Source organism: Vidua chalybeata, chromosome 9 (assembly GCF_026979565.1).
Source record: "Vidua chalybeata isolate OUT-0048 chromosome 9, bVidCha1 merged haplotype, whole genome shotgun sequence".
NCBI classification, from domain to species: domain Eukaryota; kingdom Metazoa; phylum Chordata; class Aves; order Passeriformes; family Viduidae; genus Vidua; species Vidua chalybeata.
This window is the reverse complement of record NC_071538.1, coordinates 27,359,960-27,381,772: the sequence shown is the minus strand read 5'-3', so window position 1 is coordinate 27,381,772 and position 21,813 is coordinate 27,359,960. Positions and strand designations below refer to the sequence as shown.

At 39.7% G+C, this 21,813-nt stretch overlaps 1 protein-coding gene across 2 annotated transcripts in view; it reads right to left on the bottom strand.

Moving 5' to 3' along the window:
• Positions 1-13,749, bottom strand: part of KCNT2 (potassium sodium-activated channel subfamily T member 2) — a 115,555-nt gene extending 101,806 nt beyond the window's left edge. For both annotated transcript variants that reach the window (XM_053950794.1, XM_053950795.1), the window contains exon 1: positions 13,551-13,749. In XM_053950794.1, the coding sequence (XP_053806769.1) occupies positions 13,551-13,645 (95 nt within the window). In that variant the 5' untranslated portion in view covers positions 13,646-13,749. The remainder of the gene's footprint in view (positions 1-13,550) is intronic.
• Between the last annotated feature and the right edge of the window lie 8,064 nt (positions 13,750-21,813).

Sequence of the window (21,813 nt, the reverse complement as noted above, 5' to 3'; positions counted from 1 at the left end):
TATTCACTAAAATGTGAATGAAACAGTCTCAGTTAAAATGATGAAGTGTAAAATGCCTCGTCTTCAAAATGCTCCAGATTCTTATCACTAATGAAGCCGTGCAATAATGGCTGACTTGGGGGAATTTGAGGAGAAAGCTGCAGCCAATTCAGTCTAGACTCAGATATTAAATAGATTAGTCTACCTGGATTTTTGGTTTTGTTTTTCTCAGAATCTTTTTTTTTTTCCAATTCTGTGCAGTTGAAAAGGAAATTAGTATAATTTATCAATAGACTGATTTTATTCCAGTTGACTGTATTGAACTATTTTTTCTCTGGAAATGGAAAAATGTATCTCAGATGTATTCAAATATACTGTTAAATAGCATTCCTACTGTATTTATGGAGTCTATTTATGCCAGTATTTCAGCATTTATCCAGCAGTCCCATTTATGCTGCCATATAATGGGTGAGATGATCAAATACCAATGAGAAATAATCTATACCACTCTGGCTTTTCCCTATCATGCCTTTAAAAATCACCAAATTTTCAATGAAGATACTGAATTAACTTTAAACACATATGACTACATTTTTTTTTATTCTGAAGATCAACTTGACGTGTAATTTTATTTTTTATGCTTATCTTTTAACATCTTATCAAAATCTCAGCTGGACTTCAGAGTCAGATTTAGATCTTCTGTCTATGGTTAGAGAGCTATGTAGTAATTTATGAGAGACTTCCTTGTAAGATTAATGAGAGCAGAACTTCCTCTTGGCTACCTAAATGCCACCTACTTTAATGCTAGCTTATCTCTGATGAGAAATTACCTTTTAAAGTAAAGCTTTACACACAAAAGAAAAAATATTTCAGTTTATTATTTGTCACTGTAAATTTCAGCCTGGGGTACTTTCTAAATTAAAATATGTGAAATTAAAATAAATACTGGGCATACTTTGGTTCTTAATATAATTAGTTTCCCAGACTCCTGATCCTCCAAATTAGCCAGTTTACATTCTCTTGAAATAATACTTGAAATGGGATGTGGTGCTAAGGTTTGCAAGAAAACCAAGTGCTGTAATATACAGTTATTATTTTTGTATCTGCTTGTTGTTTAGCATTGGACTTGTAGAGAGGTTGTATTTACAGAAGCACCCAAAGCATCTCCATCCTTAAAATACTGAGTAACAACAAATTAACATATTCTTTTCAACATTTTGACTGATACATGTCTTATCTGTGAACCTCTCAATCTCCTAGAATATTTTTAGATTGTCAAACACTGGTGGCTAAGCTGTCACCTGAAATATTCTATTTAGGAACTGACAGTATGCATTGCCATTTAAAATATATAAAATAAGAGGGGTACACTGGCAGAATGCTCCATGAACCTCAACGTAGGGTAGCACAGGATGGTTTCCAATTATACATGAAATACACATATTCCAATTTCAACTAGTTATACATACATCCCAACTCTGTAGGGGCTGAAAATGTAGTCATGCATTTATGACTCATTTATCAAATTGAGACTTAGAGTAATAAACTATTATTTCACATTTGATAATGAAAAATTCAGCACAGAATCTACTGGACTTTTGTTTCAGCTCTGTTTCTATTTTACCTATTATGCCTATATTTATTCTAGTGATAAAGGCAATTGAAGCTAGCTTTGAGTTTTCCATATTTTGGGAAATCTCTGCAGTTATATCTGCTGCCTTAGTAAGTTACACTGGATCAAGGTGCAATAAATGAAGTTGATCAGAAGTCATGATACTGTATTGCCTGGTACTTCAATGGAAAAAAAAACTCTTCTACTAAGACTGAGACCCATGAAATGAACTCCTCTTTAGGAGGAGGTGGTACTCAACATGAAAAGATGAAAATCCCTCTGCAAATTACTTAAAAAGCAGTTTATATGTGCCCCAATCCTCCATAACTGTGAGGACACTCTCTGGCTAACTTTCTTCATGTAGATTTAGTAGGTGTACAGTATTTCAATGACACATAGGGGATACAACTGTGGCCAAAACAATAATGTTACACTAGTGATGCATTTTAAATGCACTTTAGGTGGCATGGCAGCCTCACAGGTAAAACACTGGTGTTTGGCTTTCACAGTTTCATAGTTTCAACCATAGATCTGTCGGAGGTGGAGTGACTAGGAAAAGAGGAGAGCATGGCAAATAAGGAACAGAGCTGCTATTTGGGTTTTTTATTTATCTGTAAGGAAAAACACCCAAAACAAAACACAATGACGTTTAATTTTTATAGCTCTGTCTTGATTCTACTCATAGGCTGCAGTATTGCCAAAGGATAAATATCACTAGTTAATAATAGCACTCTTAAAGGTAATGACATTATATTTTTACTATTTTTAGAGTCGTTAGTAACTAAAAATATTACACCATTATCTTTTGGATCATATTCCAAAATTATGTACTGACCATTGTCACAAAACACGCATGGAATAACATTGCATGAGATCACCTAATTTTTTCTTGCATGTTTATTTCTTCTCCAAGCTATGTTTTTCCTTCTAGCTGGAAAGGATTAGGTAGGATGCAAGACAGAGACATCAAAGGCAATACATAAAGTTAGTTCAAAAGCTTAAGTCTTTTTTTCTGTACTCTGCTTGATTCCCTACCTGTCCACAGGTTTAGTTAGATTAAGAATATTTGTTTATTACAGGGCAAGAAATTATGGGAGCCATGCCTGATCTGGAAGGGAAAAAGTCATAAGAAGTCAAATGAAATTTGTCAAGAACTTCCCACAGACACCTTAACAAGCCTAGAAAGAACTTTTCTGAGATTCCATTTATAGCTGAAGTGTTAAAAAGTGAAAAAGAAAAAAAAAAATTATACCACATATGCTTTTTACACATGCCCAGGAGCAGGGTAACTTTATAAAAAGGAGTGTCTTTTTAAAGTTACATATTGAGACAGTCCACATATGCAATCTGGAAACACTTAGACAACACCCCAAAATATGCCATTAGAATGCCAACAACTCTGAGAAGTAATACAGGGCTGAATATCAGATTATAGCAATTCTCCTGAAATGATGGGAACTGTGCACACTTGCAGTCTCCCACAAGCACGTGCACACAACAGGAGAGTATTTATCAGATAAATTACAAAGAGAAGGAGCATTCAGGCAAATACTTAGGAAAAGGCATAAACCAAAAGCCCAGTCCTTGACAGGAGGTGTCTCTCCTGATGCTTCCCACAGATACAGTCTCTCCTCTCTTCCACAGAGAAAGGTTGTGGAGACTCCACTTCCTCTACCAAATCATCAGGAAAAGAGTGCTGATGACATTTCCTGCTGATGACTCCTTCCAAAAGAATTGCACCTTGATACATATCTGTATTCATTCTCTAGTATTTAAAGCTGCTTTGGCTCCAATGATGACATGCAGATGGAGGATAAAAGATGTAGGATTTCTGAAGTAATACTTGCAGCTTAACATATGTATACAGTGCAATATATCTAACAGTGGATTGGAATGGATTCCTTCCTTTCAAATGCAGCCTGATGCACAGATATGATTATTGTTTTACATGGAAAAAAATTACAAAATTTTCATATAAATTATAAATGTCTCATTAAGGAGTGGCAATGATTCAAGAACTCTGAACGCATAATTGAACAAGTGCTTTAAAAGTCATTATTATCTCTAAAATGTCACCTGTCTGATACTGTTCTCTCCACAGCTAACAGGGTACATAATTACTTACTTCATATAAATCTCAGTCTCCTTACTCAGAGTGAGCTATTACACTTCCTGATTAATCATAAGGCATGGTTTTAATTATCTCTTCATTAGTTTAAGAAAAATTTAAAATATCAAGTTTCACAATATTTTAAAAGTTTAATTCTGTCATCTTTATTCATATTAAATAACACTTAGTACTCTCTGAAGTAAAATGCTGTTCATCAGTTTTACAGCTGGCAGAATAGTTTGCCCAGTATTTAATTTTTCAGAATAATTACGTCAAACTTTCAAAATGTGCCTTGTGTGTGCCTAGAAAATCATTTAGCAAGTGCCTTCAGAATACTGGCCTAGTCAATGTAAACACTATTTTTTTCCCCCTTAAATATAGCTTCCAAAATGAATGCATAAATTTCCAATTTTGGTGGCTTTTTTGGCAGTCAAATTTATTTAAAATCTCTTTAGCTATCTGTATTAGTAAGGGGGGGGGGGTCAGGACAGGTGTTGTTCTGTCATCTTGTTTGCAAGTCTGACATAGACCTTAGTGCTGACCAGATTTAGGTGGGATATGTGGATACAGTGAGGAGAGGTCTGTGTCCGTGAACAGAACTGGCTGGATGGATGCCAGGAGGTCTGATAGCAATTCTCCAATGTCTAGGCTGATACAAGAAAGCACAATAATATTCCCAATATTCCCAGCTCTCTCCATCTGGCCACTTTTGTCACTGTAAAGTGGCTCTGCCATCTCAGAAAGAAAAGGAATTTCTAAATGCTCAGTTCAGATTAGTCTGAAGTCAAGTAGCAGCAGGATGCTACACGCCTCTATGTCCCCACTCATCTGCCTTAGAAAAAGACATCCACCTTATAATCTCGGTAACAGTGAACTTCTAACAGCTTGCTCTTATCTGAAATTAGGTGCAAAACCTGAGGTCTTCCACAACAGTCTCAGACTAGCCCATGCTATATCACAGCAGAGTGCCTTGTAGAGGCTCCTGAAATTTTCCTCTCTCCTACAAACTCAGAGGTACTTCCTCCATAATCTGAAACATTCCCGGGAGCCAGCCTTGTTCTTCCTACATGAAATGCTCTGGCAACATCACACTGAAATCCCAACATTGTGAATCACCAGTTGAGCTGGTCACAGTGACTGCCACAATTAATTGTCATAAATGGATTCATAATGTTGCATGAATTTAACTCACTTTGTTGTTCTTTTCTGAACTCAAACTATGATTTGCAAACTGCCAAAAAATAGAAAAAAAAATTAAGGGAAAGCTAATCAAGACTTTAAAATTAACTCAGTGCATTTTGAATGTTGTTTGCACCATTTTAGCTAAATTGTAGTTTTCATGCAATCTGCGGTCAGTGCCAGTACAAAACGATCATGTGGGTCACTCTTTGAATGCAGTCCTCAGTGTCAGTGAGACACACAATATCTGCAGTGGCTCTGGTGAGATTAGCTTCTCTCTGATGATAATTTTAGGTGGGTGAAAAATCTACTTAGATTTTGATAGTCTTTATAAAACGAGGTTGACTAATCAACATCTGCCCGTTACAGAGTAGCTGCCCATTGCTCCACTTTTTGTGTTTGTATTATGTTCTTTGAATTACTACTGAGAGAGGAAAACAGTAATTAAAGACTGGACATTATCTACAAAAATGGCTTTTCAAAAAGTATTTGTTGAACTGAAAGCCCTTTGAACAATAATCAAATTCTAGATTGCTGTACCCAGTGAAAGCCTAGCTTGTTCACTTCTCAAAAGGGTACATTCAGCTAAATATAGAGCTTAGCCTTCAGTCCCTCTGTTAGAGCTGTCTCTGCTCCGTGGTGAGAACTACAGGGCAACAGTGATATGTGACCAGTGCCCTCAGCTTCTTTTGAATTTGGGGTGAAGATGAGAAACTAAATCCCACTCCAGGGTCAGGGAATGTTGTGTATAAACAGCTGTTATTCATAAGCGACAAGTATAACCACAGTTTTCCATTTGCAGCGCAGCTTGTTGGGTTTTTTCCCATTAGCATTTGGTTCAGATTAGGTTTGGTAACCCGGGTTTTGTCTGTACTGCAGTTTTCTTGAGCCACAAGGTCAAGAAAAAACAAAGTGAGAAAAACATAAAACCTCTAGAACATTTTTGGTTATTCAGAACAATAAATGAGCAAGGCTATTTTTCTATGTTTACTCCTTATTACATATTTTAACAATCACTATGCAGCGAAGGAGCTCTGTAACTTTAAGTTATAAATACAGAAAACGGCATTAACTTCAACATCATAGAAAGCTAAAGGGCAAAACTCTTTTCTTTACAAAATGCCAAAGGGGTTTGACCCAGAGTACAGAATCTAGGAGGGAGGGCCAGACTTTCTTGGCAGAGCTAACCCATAGTGAGGACTGTTGCTCAAACCGTGTCATTGTCCCTGCCAGGCACATGATCCTCGTGCTGGTGGCTGCTGGAAATGCAGTTGTTAATGGCTAAATCTGGCAGGAGACTTGTCACACCCAGGCACAGGGGTAGGCAGTCTTCTCTTTTTTGCCACCTCAGTACATAACTTGCACTGATAATAATCTAATGTGCCTTCCTGCCACATCTTCCATAGCTTGGTACTTGGCAAGGCAGGCACAGAAATTACAGACTTGGCAACCTGCTTTCCACCACAAAAATATAGCACTTCCCAACAGGTATCTCCCCAAGTGGAGACAGGATTTGTCCCTCAAGATACCTCTCAGTAAATAATAATATCACTGTTTTTATCTGTGAGGATAAACACTGGGTTTTGTCTCCTAATGACTGTTTCTGTTTTATTGCTACTTCCCACCAGGAAGTTGACTGCTAACATAATTAGCAGATGATTGCACGGGGGAGGCTGAAATCTTTAACAGCTGTTTTAAAGCATTCTGCACCAAATCTATGCTGCAGAACACTTAAAGCTTTTGAATGGCAGTCTCTCCAATGACACAGATTATGGGACCACGGAATGGAGGCCTCCAGGAAGGACTTAACTTGTTCATTTACTTGGAAAAAAGGTGAAGAACTCACGTTTAAAGTGTTTAGTGGATTAGTATAAGCATTTGGGCATACTGTGTCAGAATTCGGGTAAGATAAAGATCACCTTTGACTGTGAAGTCTGGAAACTGAACATATAGCACAGAAACGGTTGGCAGATTTTACAACTTTGCTCTTTCTAGAAAAGAAAGTGCAGATTTTTCTGATGCTCCAAGTGATCTATTTCTTTGTTAAAGGAAAAAGGGAAGACAGTATGAATCAATGCCACCATTTGTTATAGACGAGTCACTATAAAAGAAAGGCAGAGTGCAGCACAGAGCTTACTATTATAAAATAAATAGTCTTAATCATTGGGTGTGATAGAATAATAACCATAAAATTAGGAGGGAAAGAACTGCTTTAGCTCCCCATGGAGTATTATAGAGTCTGCCAGATGTAAAGTAGTATGTGTCAAGTTGTAGATGGAAAAATAAGAGCTTTAGCAATAAATCTATAATTAAGTAATGATTGAAGTACCAAGTACATTTACAAACTGTGCATCATGTTGTCCCAGAGGAGGAAAACTACTTGGTCTGTGAGAGTTTTCAAGATGAGACACTTAAATGGTTTGTGCAGTATAAAACTTCTGCTGGGATGTCCTACCAATAACTTCTTTCAGTCACAGCAGCACTGAAATTAGTCTTCTCTTTCCAGGTCCTTTCCCAATTCCACATGTCTGCTAGTTTAAGTTGAACACAGAAACACAAACACAATGCATTTTGGCCTCCATTGTTGTTGCAAGAAATATGGTAAAACACAAATTAGAATGAAGCTAATGGCACTGCCTGCTACAAAGCATTACTTCCTCCCCCCTACACACAGGTGTTTTAGCTGTAACAGGGACCCAGTCAAGATAAATTTAGAAGGATGGTGAGTATGGAAATATATTAACAGTTTACTTTCCTGTTACTGTGCTCCTAAACTTCCCACAAGAGTGTAAACTCAGGCCTCTTGCTGTGGTAAATGCAGCAGTTTTGCAAACATCAATACTTTTCTTTATTATTTCTTTTTTAAGCAATGAGAAACAGCTTGGCCTGTACATACAGCAAGTTTTTTCAGGGTTTAGGGAAATTCAAACTTTTCAACTATGCAGAGTCTGACTGCAAGGTATGAAAGCACTTGCTCTCAGAGAATTAGACTGTTAAGATCTTGAGCAATTTCAATCAAAATCAAACGTTTACATTAGAGCTTAAGCTTCTAAATCTCTTTATGGGTTTTGAAAATTTAGTTACAAGGGCAAAGCAAGATAAATTCGACAATATCTGCTCAAGTCCTTTTATTTGTAGCCTCTGTTAAATGAAAGAATTCCTGTAAGCTAACATGTTTTCTAAAATGAGGACGCCAAATTGACTAAAGTATTTCTTGAAGGAAAGAGGAGGATTATTTTGAAGAAACTGTAATAGAATTTTCTTTTGAGGAAATTATAATAGAATTTTTTTACAAAAATCTGAATCTAGACTCAGATGTTTTAAATCACTGGAATCAGAAACGTGTGGGCTTTTTATCCCTTTTTAGTTTAACAATCTCAGGTGATTTCCAAAAGGAAAGGCAAAGGAGGGAAGGCTTCACTCACTAATTCACACCGTGACAAATGACTGTTAAAGTGCCTTCTGAGATTTACAGTGGGGAGCTGTTCCTTGAAAGTCACCAGTCAACATGACAGCCAGCAGGATACAATTGTCCAAGTGATGTGTGGAGGTGTTCTGTATTATGTGAATCTCCTTCCTTTCCAGATAGGTGGTAATGTGCATTTATGCAGAAAGCACACCAGAATGGAGGGCTGATTTTAATGTAATCCTATAAGTACTCAGTGCAAGAACAGTTCTTTCACAAAGGTAAAATTTAGCTGTATAGTTTTAAAATTAAAGTATATACTGTAGCAAAATGACTCAAATTTTAATCTCAATACAGAAGCAGGATTTGAAATGAATTTCCAGTACCAGTTAATGTTCTTGTTATATCTGTACAGAATAGAAAAAAAAATACAGAATTGGAAAATGTAAATTTTTGTTCCATGACTGAAATTGTAAAAATATCTTGCAGCAGCATATAAAAAAAGTTATGAAATAGGATGCTTTGAAGGTGGGGGTTGGACTAACCACAAATTATCTGTTCATATTGTTTCCTTGGACACTCCAACTGCCAAACCATTCCTGCACAGTTCAAGACATTTTTGTCAGAGCAGGCAGAGAATTTGAACAGTTCATCAGAATAAGCAGTCATGCTTCAATGGTGGGAAACATTCCTGTCTTGCTAGAATTCACTAAACCAAATGCAGTTTTTATATCTTCAAGAGCTTCTAAAGAAAGGATTAAATGTCTGGGCATAAATGATTTAAGAAATGTGAGGTAAACTGTGCTCTGCAAGATACTAAAGGCCTTAATAAAAAGGCAGTGATATGGAGAGAACGTAAATGCTTTTAATTTTTAACTTAGAATTCTTTCTTTACACCTCTATTGTGCTGTGGTTTGGCTGTTTTGAAGCACGTGGTAACTATTTATGTACACAAAAAGCTCTTCATTGTAGCTTTCCCAAACTTACACGGGAACCTAAGAATAAACATCCTCTTTTATCCCCTCCTCTGCAGCAACTGACCAACGTTGAAGATGCCACCTCTTCACCAGGTAGGGTGTTTTCCAATTTTATTTGTGTTGCTTTTCCACACAGCTGGTAAGAATAAGGACTGATGATCAGTAGGGTTATGAAACATTTCACTGCATAGTTTACTATTACAATCACAATTTAGTGAAATCTGGCTGAATTAACAGGTGAATAATTGTGCTAATCACTGAGTTCCCCCTTTATTTCTGCTCATTTCCCAGCAGCCAAACTGAAAGGTAAATTGCATTATGATGGTAAATAAACATCTCAGAATATCCAGCAAATCAAAACAATCTGTTTCATTTTCAGATGCTTTCAATAATGAAAGCAAAATGTAATTTTCCCAAAGGGATATTAGCAATATTTACAGAACAAGTGAAAAAGTCAAGGATCCCACCTTCTCTTTACCCTTAGCCCAGTGCCTGCTATATTTCCATGGCCAGAGGAAACGTGATCCATTGCCCTGCTTGCCACAGAATTCACCCACCTGACACACACACATGCTCTAGCTGGGCTGATCTTTTACACACTGTCTCGTAGAAGTGTTCTCCATATAAAATGAGCGTAGTGTAGTATCAAACATCATCTCCAGTTTTCAAAAGGAACCAGGTTCCTTTGAAAATGAAGCTTTGCAAAAACCAAAACTGATTTTTAACATTCTTTTTTTTTTGGGAAAAAAAACCAAACCACTCAGCAAATTCAAGAATGCCAATGAATTATTCGAAATAGCTTTCTTACTGAACAAAATCATTTGTCAAAGATTCAGCATGTTCTTCTTCACACAGCAACTTCTTTTATGAAAAATAATATACAATCCAATTTGGCGGTTTGTAGAAGATGACAGCCCAGAACCCATCTGTTACTGAAGCCAACTGCAAGGCTGGCTATGAATCTAAGCTATGAAAGCAGAATTTTTTGGAGGAGGGGACAGATATGCAAAAGCAGTGAGATGGATGTTACTGTATTGAAGAAATACAGCTAAGGAATGGATCATGAACTAGATAGCTAAAAAAAAAGAAAAGTCTGAGTGAAGCTTCACTATAGAAGTCCCCAAGAAGAAAAAATAACAAATAGAAAGCTGTCTTCAAACAGGTAGAGATGTAAGAACGAAATTCCTGAATGAGAGTTCTGTTGCAATCAGCTAAGCATTTTAGCACATGTGCATTTTATAAATTAACAGGAACATTTAAAAGAAATAGGTGATCAAACTCTCGTCCTAAAGAAACATAACCATTAAGGTTTCAAAATTGAACTATGATTATGTCAGAAATATATCTTTCAACAAAAAGAGGAGAGGTCACATAATTTCAGTCATGTTTATTATTAAATACTACCATCTGACATATAATGGCAAACTATGCTATTAAAACTGATTTGGCGACACAGAATCCTAGATAAGAGGAATCATTCCATCTCCTCTCCACTCTAAAAAACCAACAAGCATCTGAAAACCAGGAGATGGTTATCAGCATCTATCAGCAAAAAGCTAGCATTTTTCCAGAAAGGGCATAAGGGAAGGAGAAAAGAGATCCCCCAAGGATGAACAGACTGGGAAGATCAAAAAGAGAATGGAACTAAGACAAGACAGAGCTTGGCTGGTAAGAGACCTGAAGTTCACAGATCACACAGATGGAAAGCCTTTAGCAAACATCACACTGCCAGAGTTGAGAGCAAGTGGAATTTAAAAGTTGCAGTGAACTGGAAACAGGCAGAAAAATATTTGCAGCATCTCAGCCAAAGTCCAATAACTAAAATGAACTATCTTGATCATGTGCAGCCATCCTATAAGGCTACTTTAACTGTGTTTCAGTATTCAGATATTCCATTCATAGTTAACATCCATTCAACTGCAGGGGTTACAAACCCCTTTCTATTGCACACTGCTTAGAATAGAATACAAAGGCTGTGCTTCACCAAAACCAGCCAAGAACCATTTACCTAAGAGTGCAAAGAAAAGACAATAAAGCAGACAAACATAATATATATTTGTGTAATACCAATCTTGCAAACTAATAAGAAGCTGATCTCAGGGTCCCCATAGGTCTGCAATATTTCTCATTCAATATTTCCTGGAAGTATGTCTAATATCCTAAATATTCCATTTGACACTACTTCTATGCAGAGCATGCATGCTTTTTCTACAATGGATAGCACCAATACTCCAGCAACATAGGAAGGAATGAATACTTCAATATTGCACATGGTAGCCTCCAATTCAGGAAAGTAAGAATCTGGATACGCAAACAACAGATAATACACAAGATCTTTGTAAGAGTGGCTTTTGTTCAGTTGCTGGAAAGCTGGTATCCAAAAACACTGCTATGGTAACTTGCAGAGCTGGAAGAGAGCATGCTGCTATCACAGCCTCATGTAAAACACAAATCCTGCTTGCATTGTGGGGAATTCCCTGCACACCTTCCTACCACTGTGCAGCTGTGCCCAGCCTCAGCACAGACAGTGCATAAAGATCTAGAAAGCCATTTACATTTTTGTATTTCAGATTGTGCCAGAGAGCTTTCTTGTAACGTTTGTTGGAATATTAATGAAATAATTAAAATTGACCGTTAATTTTTCACCAGGTTTTTGCTGCAGTTTTCAAATGGTAACCATGCTCTGGAAGACTTTTGTGCTATAATTCTGCTATCAAGATTGTTTTAAGAATTATTTACTTTTATTTTGTTAAGTGCACATAGACCTGAAATAGACAATAGCTAAAAGGATGCCCTGGGTTGTGCAGTTACACTATTAGCTATTTGAGACCAGATCATGCTTCTTCTGTAGAAGGTAACTTCATGAAGTGCAAGTCAAACAACTGGCATCTGGGAAGTGCTTGACAGAAGTTTAAACTAGAGGTGGGAAAAGTGTTAAGCCCCAGAGTGATCCAAAAAGGTATACAAAGCATATTTTGTAAATTTCAGCCATCAAAACCCAAAACAAATAAATGAAGTTGTTAAAATAAGAAAGGTTATGGAGATTTTTCCTATTCCTGTAGGAAATAAGATGCAGGTGTAAGAGGCTAAGATTACATTTTCTAAAATCTCAAAGAATCAGAAGTAATGACTACATTATATTATAATTTTTTAAACAGTAAAACCATGCTTTGATAAACGTACAATTTAACTCTCCATTATGTAGTTACAATACTGGTCATTTCCAACCAACAGCATTCATTTTTGTGACTACGTTAAGATGTCATTAACCATTTCATAACTGTCTGAATAAACAGCATTTGTTTAACTGCTTCAGTGTAGAGCATATTCTTCTAAACAAAGGTAATATTTAGTTACATATTTGCATGATCATTTGATTATCAATAAGAATCCATATTTCCTTAGAAAAGTAGTGAAAATCTGAACAATGTAGAACAGCATTAAAATCAAAAGTTTCTGACTGCCAAGTTAAAGACATACTCTGACAATGCAAATATATTGAATTAAAATCTATCCAATATGTTTCCAGTTTTGCTTTTCTGACATTGGATTACAAGAGAGTGTTAGTACAAAGTGGATATGACACATAATTTTGCAAGATGGGATCATGTAATAGTCTCTTGAGACACAAGGTTGTATGGTCCAGCAGAGTGGAATGATACTGGTGTTGTTCATGAACGCCGTTCATTCAACATTTTGAAACTGAACACGCATTCACATGGTTTGCTTCTTTCTTTTAACGTAAAGGGTTCTTTGTTTATGGTTTTAAGGAAAACATTGACTTGAAACGAACAAATCTTTTACTACCGAGTGTGATTAAAGACGCTGACAGACTTGAAAGAATTCATAAAGGAATAAAATCACGGTAGCTGCGTCCATGCCTAGGATCCCAGCATGGAAAGAAACTGCATGTGAAGAAGCCTGGGTATAGGACAACGAAAGCATGCTGCAATTAGCCTTCGGACAAACGGGAAAAGCATGTTTTGTTCGGGACGCTCCCTCTGTGAACGCTTTCACAGGGACACCATCTCTTACCTGTCCTGCTCCTGCGGTGCCGCGGGGCAGGCAAGGCTCCGCAGCCTGCGGGCTGCCCCGCGCTCGCCCGGGGGCGCCGGCCCGGCTCGCCCCGGCTGCGGGCGGGGCGCGGCACCGCAGCCCCTCGCCGGCCCCCGCAGCCCGTTCGCGGCAGAGTTTCCCCCGGGGCCGCGCTCCCGCGGGCGGAGCTGCCCTCGGGGAGCGCTGCCCGGCCCCGCGACCCCCGCCGGGGACACCGCGCCCCGCGCTCACCTGTCGTCGCTCTGCCAGCCCTGGTCGCCCAGCAGCAAGTCCCGAAAGCGGTACCGCGGCGGCAGCGGCGGCACCTCGCTGTCCAGGTCCACCATGCTGCCCGGAGCGGGAGGCAGGGGGCCGGCCGGGAGAGAGGGGAAGCCCCGCCGCGCCGCCCGAGGAGCGGCCGGACCCGCCCGGGCGTGTGGGGGGCAGGACCGGCGCGGCGGCAGCGGCAGCAGCGCGGGGCGGGCCGGCCCCGCACAAAGGCGCGGCGGGGCTGTCCCCGCGGTCCCCGGCGGCTCGGCGGGAGCCTCTCGGCCCCAAGAGCCAAGTCCCGCCCCGGGGGGAGGCAGGTGGCGGCGGGCGGCGGCCTCGGCGGCGGCGCGACCGCCCCCCGCCCACGCCCACCCTCACAGCGGGCGGCGAGCGCGCCGCCGCGGCCCACAACAAAGGGCTGTGCCACGGCCGGGCCGGCGGCACCGCGCCGGGCTGTGCTGGGCTCGGCAGCCTCCTCGCCCCCCGGGCAGCTCCCTGCCTCCTCCCCGAGCTGCCTCAGAGGTGCTTTTCTATAGGCTCCGAAACGTGAGAAACGGGCGTTTGCCACAGGTAGCGCCCGCACAGCCCGCTGTGTTGGTGACGCTGGGGTCATCTGGGCACGGCTGGGGCTGCCACAGCCTGGTCCGCTGCACGCGTTAACCTGGCACACCTGCTCAGTGCCGGCTCCTCGGGAACGCCAGCTGCGAGCGAGCTAAGCGTTCGGTCAATTTCTGCCTCTGCCTAATTGCTCTTGGACGGAGCAGGTGGTGCAGGCCCTGTAAAAAAGAAAAATCACAGAGAAGTTGAACTATTCCCGTGGTTGAGATTTGCAGGTAATGCCTGAAAGTGTGAGACACTCTAAAAGTATTTTAGACACGCAGGATCAGCTCAAGTATGGCAGCCTGGAGTGCATCACATAGCAATGTGCCCTGCTGAGAATCCAGCTCTGAGCTCCATGCTGTGATGCAAAGATTTCCTCAGGTAACCAACAAGTAGCTCGATTCAGGACTCAGGTTGTCTCTGCTGTTACAGTCATTGCATCTTTCCTTGCTTCTTTAGCACAGAGCTCTTAAGCACAGCTTCAGTGATTGCTATTTCTTTAGAGAGCTGCAGTGTTCAGTCCCAGGCCCTATAAAACTGGGATCACTGGAGTATGATGCTCACCCTTTTTCACAGCTTGCTGCATTCAGCATTTACCATGTGCTTCTCAGGAAGCCTTGTTAGTTGAAGCAAAACAGATGCACGTATGTGGCAAGAGTTCAAAGGTAACTTGCTCTTTGCTTTGGCTGATATAGGAAATAAAATAGTGAATTATTCTGCATCCAGGTTCTTGCCAGTTTTACCGTGCTGTGTTCTGAGGTCAGAGTTCTCTAAAAGTCTAATTTTTTAAAAAAATTTTTCTTTGGAGTATTTGATATGCGTTGCCCACTTTATTCTTTCGCAGCTGCGGCTCAAGTTAAAGGAGCTCTATCTTGTAAGAAAACATTGTTTCCTTTCTCTGCCTGAGTATCTTTCATCTTACCAAAACATGAGATAGGGTGGAGCCTGTGTGTTACAATGTTTTGTTATAAAAGCAAAGCAGTTAGGCAGACTGCAGTCCCTTTCTGAAGTCAATGAATCCTAGACTGGCTGGGAAATTAATGGTGTTTCTACTCTATCTTCTAGCAGCCTCATTAATTTTTCCACCTGAATTGATTAATTTAACATGTGTTTTCATACTTGAGGAGCTAAGTAGCAGGAGAAGCTTTGCTCTTTTTCTACCATGGAAATGCACTTCAGACAGGTAATAGCTGACTGGGAAATGAGCAACCTGGTGAGCAGTTGAGCAGAGCTAATAGAAAACAAACTCATTACTGAGGCTATAGTCATGCAATTTATACAGATGCTTAATTCTGTGCTCTCAAGTAATAGAAACTCTTTGCAATATAAAACGTGTTTTTACAAGTCTGACAGTATGATGCCTGATCCCTCTGAAAAGCTCTAAGTGTATAAAATTGGGCAGAAAGAGGGTTTTGTCAGCTAAATCCAATATTTTGATTAGTAACTCAAAACACTTGGGCAACTTTTGTCTTCAAGCAGAGGAGACACTGAGTCATCTGCTTGGAGACAGGTGCTGGTTATGAACCATTATAGTGGGTCACTGTGCTCAGGCCAGGTGTTCCTTGTTAGGTGTTTGTGTTAAAGAAAAGCTGTGAGCCACACTCAGGAACAAATGTAGGTTTGTGTTTTGGGATGGTTCTGGCCCTGAGAACTGTCAGAAGCATCTGTGATCCTGACTTAGGGAGTGAAAATAGACTTTAATCAATCCATTTTTTTCTGTTTGTCAAAGTGGGTACAGGTGGGTAGCTCTCAGTAGTTGACTCTGAAGTCTGAGAAAGAGAGGGCATTTATCTGAGTCTACTGCTAGTGAGTGGATTTAAATCCTGGATCACACTCAGGTACAGAAAGAGAAAAAAAAAAGTATTTGGTTTTTCTTTTCAAGTTACCATATTTTTGATGGCATATAGGTAAAACAGACTGAAGCAATGCAAATGGCTTCTGGACTTTTTGAACAACTGCAGTGAATATGGAGGGAAACACAGGTTATTAATAGTGTTCTTAATTCAAGATGTTCTGCCCTTCTATCTAAATCTGAATTATGCAATCTTCTGTAATAAAGTAAATCAGATTATCAGGTTAGGTTTTGATATTTTGCTCAAAATGCTTGCAAGGGTCTCTTTAATCAGTTTGATTATTGACACTCATGGGAACATTCTTTAGTGATGGTATTGATACATAAAATTATTCGGGTAAAACAAAGCCAAACTTTATTGAAGGGAGTTAGAGAAGCATCTTGGCCATGATAAACTGCTCCATTTCAACTTCTGAATGTGTTGCTCGTCCTCAGCATTGAGGTGCTGAAATAGTCCTGCCAGACACAGTTCTGCCCTGTTGCCTCCATTGCTTTTTGAATGTCCACCATGGCTCAGAGACCTGTCATGCCCAGCTGATAAGCTTATCATCCCAACCATTGTTTTTATTCTCCTAAATAATAGTCTGAGGTTGGGGGAAGAAAGAACACCGGTAAATACTAATTTTTTAAAACAAAAGGGTGAAGAAGGATGAGGAGTTTGAGGCAAATGCACAGAAATCCTTTTAAAGAGTTCTGTAACAGGAGTAACTTGTATTTATTGTCCTTTCAATGAAGATAGTCCGGTATTGTCTGGATGGCATTTGGGTAACTCAGCAGACATGCACAAGGCTCTTACTGTAAAGTGTAGTCTGGGCTGCAGTGGAAAATGGTCAATGGAAATTCCCTCTCTGCAGATTCTGTGTGGTTATTTTTTTATTTGTCTGTTGGTGTTACTAAAGGGTTAGGCAGGCTGAAGAACTAGTTGGCTAAAAAAAAATAAATCAAGCTCATTTTGAGGTTTTTTTCCCCAAGTCTCTTTTTTTCTTATTTTTTATTTTTCTTCCCCATAATTAAGAAGCATCTGGATGTTTGTGTTACTATTGGGAACTTTGAAACTCTCACATTTCTGCCAGGTGATCAGTTCTCACTCAAGTATGTCTGTGTGGCTTTGGGTTTAAGGCTAGAACAGAGAACTAGAGTACTGTAAGTGCTGGTAGTCCATGGAACAGTTCTGCACCTTTGGGAGCTGAATAGAATATTTAGGAACTCAGCATTCAGAGTTCAAAAATTATTTGGGGTTTAGATTAGTAGTAAACTAGTAGAGTAGTAAACTACTTCATTAATCTTTTATTTACTTAGGCTGCAGTTTCATTTCCAAAATAGTCTGTAGAAAAAGCACCATTATTATATCTGTTAAAAAGTACCCAGATGGAAGTCTGAAGAGTCCTTGCTGATAAATATTTCTTACATCAGAAAACTGAATTTCAGCATTAAGAAAGGTATACTTCTCAGTTAGAAACCAACATTGTTTACTTTTTAAAGAAATTTGTTACCATCTTTTTTTTTTCCCTGGGGCTTTCAGAACATCAACTGCAAAAGCAATCTCAAATCTGAAGTACAGGTGCCTTATCGGACTAAAATTGGCTATTCTAGACTGAGTCTCAGCATCCTGGAATCTGAATGCATCTGAGAGGTTAAAGCAAATCAGGAGCAAAAAACTAGTGAGAAGTGTGTTTTGAGGACACTCCCTGTTTACCTACCTTGGAACAGGATTGTCATTTAATGATATGGAGTGTAGGACTAAAGACTACATCAGTGAATGTCTGAATGGGTTTAAACTCATTGACTGCATTTTTGAATTTTTAAAACTACTGCACACTGATAATCCTTATCAGTAATGGACCTTGGCCAGGATGCCAAAGGGGACATTGATTTGGAGGAGGGCAAAACGACCTGGAAGTTGTATCGCCTCTGGTTTACCTTTACCCAGTGTTCGTGCTTGTTGAGGCTGATGGAAAGCAAAGGGATGTTGCTGAGCAGTGCTACATTTGTGGAGCCCACAGCATTTTGAGATGGTCCTTTTAGATCCTTACCTCCACAATATCTTGTTCTTGCACATTTTCTTCATGTAATCTAAAACACAGTTTCTTAGGCCAATTTTGTTTGTCATTTAGTGCTGGGTAAGGGCAGCCTGTTTTATCTTCTCCATTTTTGTGACCATAACACCAAATCTGCTAGATCAAGGAGTAGCTGTTTATTTCTATTTCAACTCCAACAACTGCATGGGCTCTGCCTTATTCTTTTGTGTCATTTCCTGTTCAGATGATTACTTGCATCTTACCCTAACAGCCTCTGTTCACACACATTATAATGTGAAAGCATCATCATTTTCTTACTTCTCCCTTGCTGCAAAGGAATTGTCACTGCAATCCCACTCTTCTCTTTCACATCCCTTTCTTAAAAAGGACTTGCTAGAGAGTTAGGGCAACGTGAGCTTATTTGGTTTGTTCTTTTTTTGTTTCCTAGTTTAAGTGTACTTTTGTTACACCTTACAGGATTCTTGGCTTTTTGGGATAAGGCCCATTTTTGGTTTATTCTCAATTTTACAGTACAGTCCGGGGGTGGGGTCTGAGTTTTACTTTAGCATAAAAATGACAGTGTAGCCCAGTAAGTTTCTGCAGAAAGAAATGCTTGTGTCACCTCCTTGCTAGGTCGCTGGGTCATATGCTGGACTAGTAACATGGAGAGTTGATGGTAACTTTAATTGTCCTTTAGGAAAGTGCAGCCATTGGGGGACTACTACTGATATGTAATAAAACTTTGAAAAAAATCATAAATTTTTGCAGTCTCCAGACTGCTCCATGTTGTTGTTTTGTTTGGTGTTTTTTTTAGGACTATTTATTTCTAAGCAAGTCTTGCTATTCTTATATACCTTTAAATCTTTATCCCATTTATTTTTTTATTGTCTATTTTGCACATCTCTTTATTTTATTGTCTGATATATCTTCCAGAGTGCAATGCTACAATGTTTGGAAGGGTTTAAACTTCAGGGGAAAAAAATGTTCTTGGAGTCCTTCTATCTTTCTACTTGATGCCTGTTTTTTTAAATGGCTGTGCAGTAGCAAACTGTTCTGCTGGCATGAAAGGTTTGATAGTGATTCAGAAACAGTAACAGACTGAAATAGCCCAAAGTGAGAACAGAGTTTTAAGGTCACTGTAAAACTCCAAAGCTAGGGCAGAAAGCAAAATGAGGGATTTCAAATTTGATAATTCCTCTGAACACATTAAAAAAAAAAAAAAAAAAAAAAAAAAAAAAAAGGTGGTTTCACGTATCTTAATAAACTGCAGTGTTGGTAAGTAGAAGGCATGTTTTCCATAGCTCAGTGAGCAGGACTCTGCACTGCAAGCATGATCTTTAGAGAGTTGTTAGAGACCCAGCGCATCCAATCTGACCTGATCCTTTTATTCTTCTGTGCTAAACCATCAGAGAACAGATCTGAAAGGAACAGTGCACACTTCAGGGCCACCCAGGGCCTGGTGCACCCCGGCCCTCTGGTGTCTGCGGTGACCTGAAAGGAGCTGTGGGAACAAGAGAGCAGCAGCACTGCGTCATGGGAGAGCAAGATGCTGGGAAATGGTGATAACCTGGGAATTGCCTTCCAGTAAACCTTCACTCGCTGCGAGTAGGAGGACTTACTTCATTTAAAAGTAGGGTTACTGACAGCTGCTTTTATATAGGAGGAGAACATCTTTTTTTTGCAAAGAACACCTTTTCAAGTAATTTTCACTTCACTTTTGAGTATAGAGCACCAAGGCAGGAGAATGAGGTGGTACTTAAACACAAGTAATCAGAAGTGGGTTTATATTACTTTTAGAATTGGACCTGATATATCTCCTGTCTAAGCGCATGCTGTTATCTAATTTACCTTAGAAGAAGCTGAAGGAATATTCCTAAACAATTCCTAATATTGTGTTTCTCTTTGCAAGGATGACCCATTCTTGATAAAATGGCCTGAAGAGCAACAGCTGTTAAGATGGGTATGCAAGTTCAAGCATCCAAACCTGTCTGAGAGTGCCTGTGCCACAGCTGATCCTGTTAAAGGGGATGGTGAACCCCTAGGGAGTTACCAAGTGAGTTCTGAAATAAGGGAAGGGCCAATTTGCAAAGAAATGTATGGGACAAATGAAATTGTAACAGGAAGGAAAACAGTGGGAATGGAGCAAGTGGTCAAAACCAGAAGAGGTGGGTTTGACACTGTTTGTTGTACTTTCCGCGTCTGGCATCAAAAACTCTGTGTGGACATTCCAGCAGCCGTCATCCAGCTGGGCAGTGACTGGGCAGGTGGGACAGGCAGGGACTCGCAGCTGGGGGCGTGGTGTTTCCTCCCTGCTGTGTCCATTAGCAGGTGGTAAGGAGCAGAAAAGTACACAATAAGTACCCACATCTCCTACAGGGGTACCTGTGAGAGGGAAACTGTGTGTATAGCTGCGGGTGGGTGGGTGGGTGCACAGCTTTGTGGGCATGATTAGTACTTTGGGGGATTAGTGAAGAAAGGTTCTTTATTTGTTAGGTGTTGATTAACATTTTGTTTAACAGTCTATTGCCCATACTGAACCTGAAAGTATATTCCACTGATTGCCAGTTAATTGTGTTCTATTGATAAATCAATAAACCAGTTTGATTATGATTTGGTTTAAATGAAATAAAGTGAGCATTTTTTCCCTGTCGCACCCTTAGGTTGTGATTGTAACAGTTAAGTGATGCGTTAATGTAATTATGAGTCACAGAAGTTGCGTGCCAGTGGGAGGAGAGACAAATGTTGAGGTTGCAAAGACAATCTCACTATTAATACAGTGGGATAGGACATTTTCATGACAATTGCTGGGCAAAGCAGTGGCTGATGCTTCTGTATGCTCTAATGAGGTCATTAAACTCAAGTGTGACAGCAAGCATGCTGTTAGGACATGCTGAAATTATACTGGCCAGAGATGCTATTTCAGCTGTGGCTAATTAAGCTCATTATTACCAGTTATCATTAGTCCCCTACAGAATACATTGACTTACTGAGATGTGTATTCCTCACACAAAATGGCTTCCAAACACAGGTCTCAAAATTATTCTGGTTTGGACAAACACTCTGAACTTTGATGTTAAGCCTCCATGTTGAGTAAGGAACTAATAAAAACCTGAGTACCTTATTCTGACCTCACACTGACTCTGCTTTGTGGAGGAGTTTGGGGCAAGATAACTTCCAGCCTGTACTTTCCTATGATCTCACACCTTGAAATGCAGTTTTGCTCGTACAGGGAATATGTGGTGATATTGTGGCTGTCTGGCTGTGTCCACAGCAGTATATTGAGTGCAGTCACACTAGTACTCAAAGCAGTAGCTTTGCTTCCTTAGATGAAATTCAGCTGCTCTTGGTTGCATAACTACTTTGATGTTCCTGCCTTTCTCATGAGTAGGAGGTAAACTCTAAAGATGAGGTTTTTTTCTCCTTGCCTTAGAGGTCCTGAGGCATGGTTTGTCTGTGTGCTCTGTTTTGGTAGAGACTGGAGGTGGCTAAACCAATTGAGATCCAATTAAAGACACCAGATTTTGAACTGATAGCCCATGGAACAGGTGGGGAAGAAAAGTTTAAGCTCCCGATTCTATTTCCTTTTGCCTAGGGTAAGTTTAATAAATGACCTAAGAAGATCACAAACCCAGGACTGGAAAGGACTGAGTCTGGTCTCTTACTTTATGATTTAAGATGGTTTTTTTGTATAGGCCTATGTTATGTGTGTACAAATATTGCTTCAAAGCTTTACCAGCTGAGTCTTCCAATTTTCAGTTAAAATTTGTTCATAGAC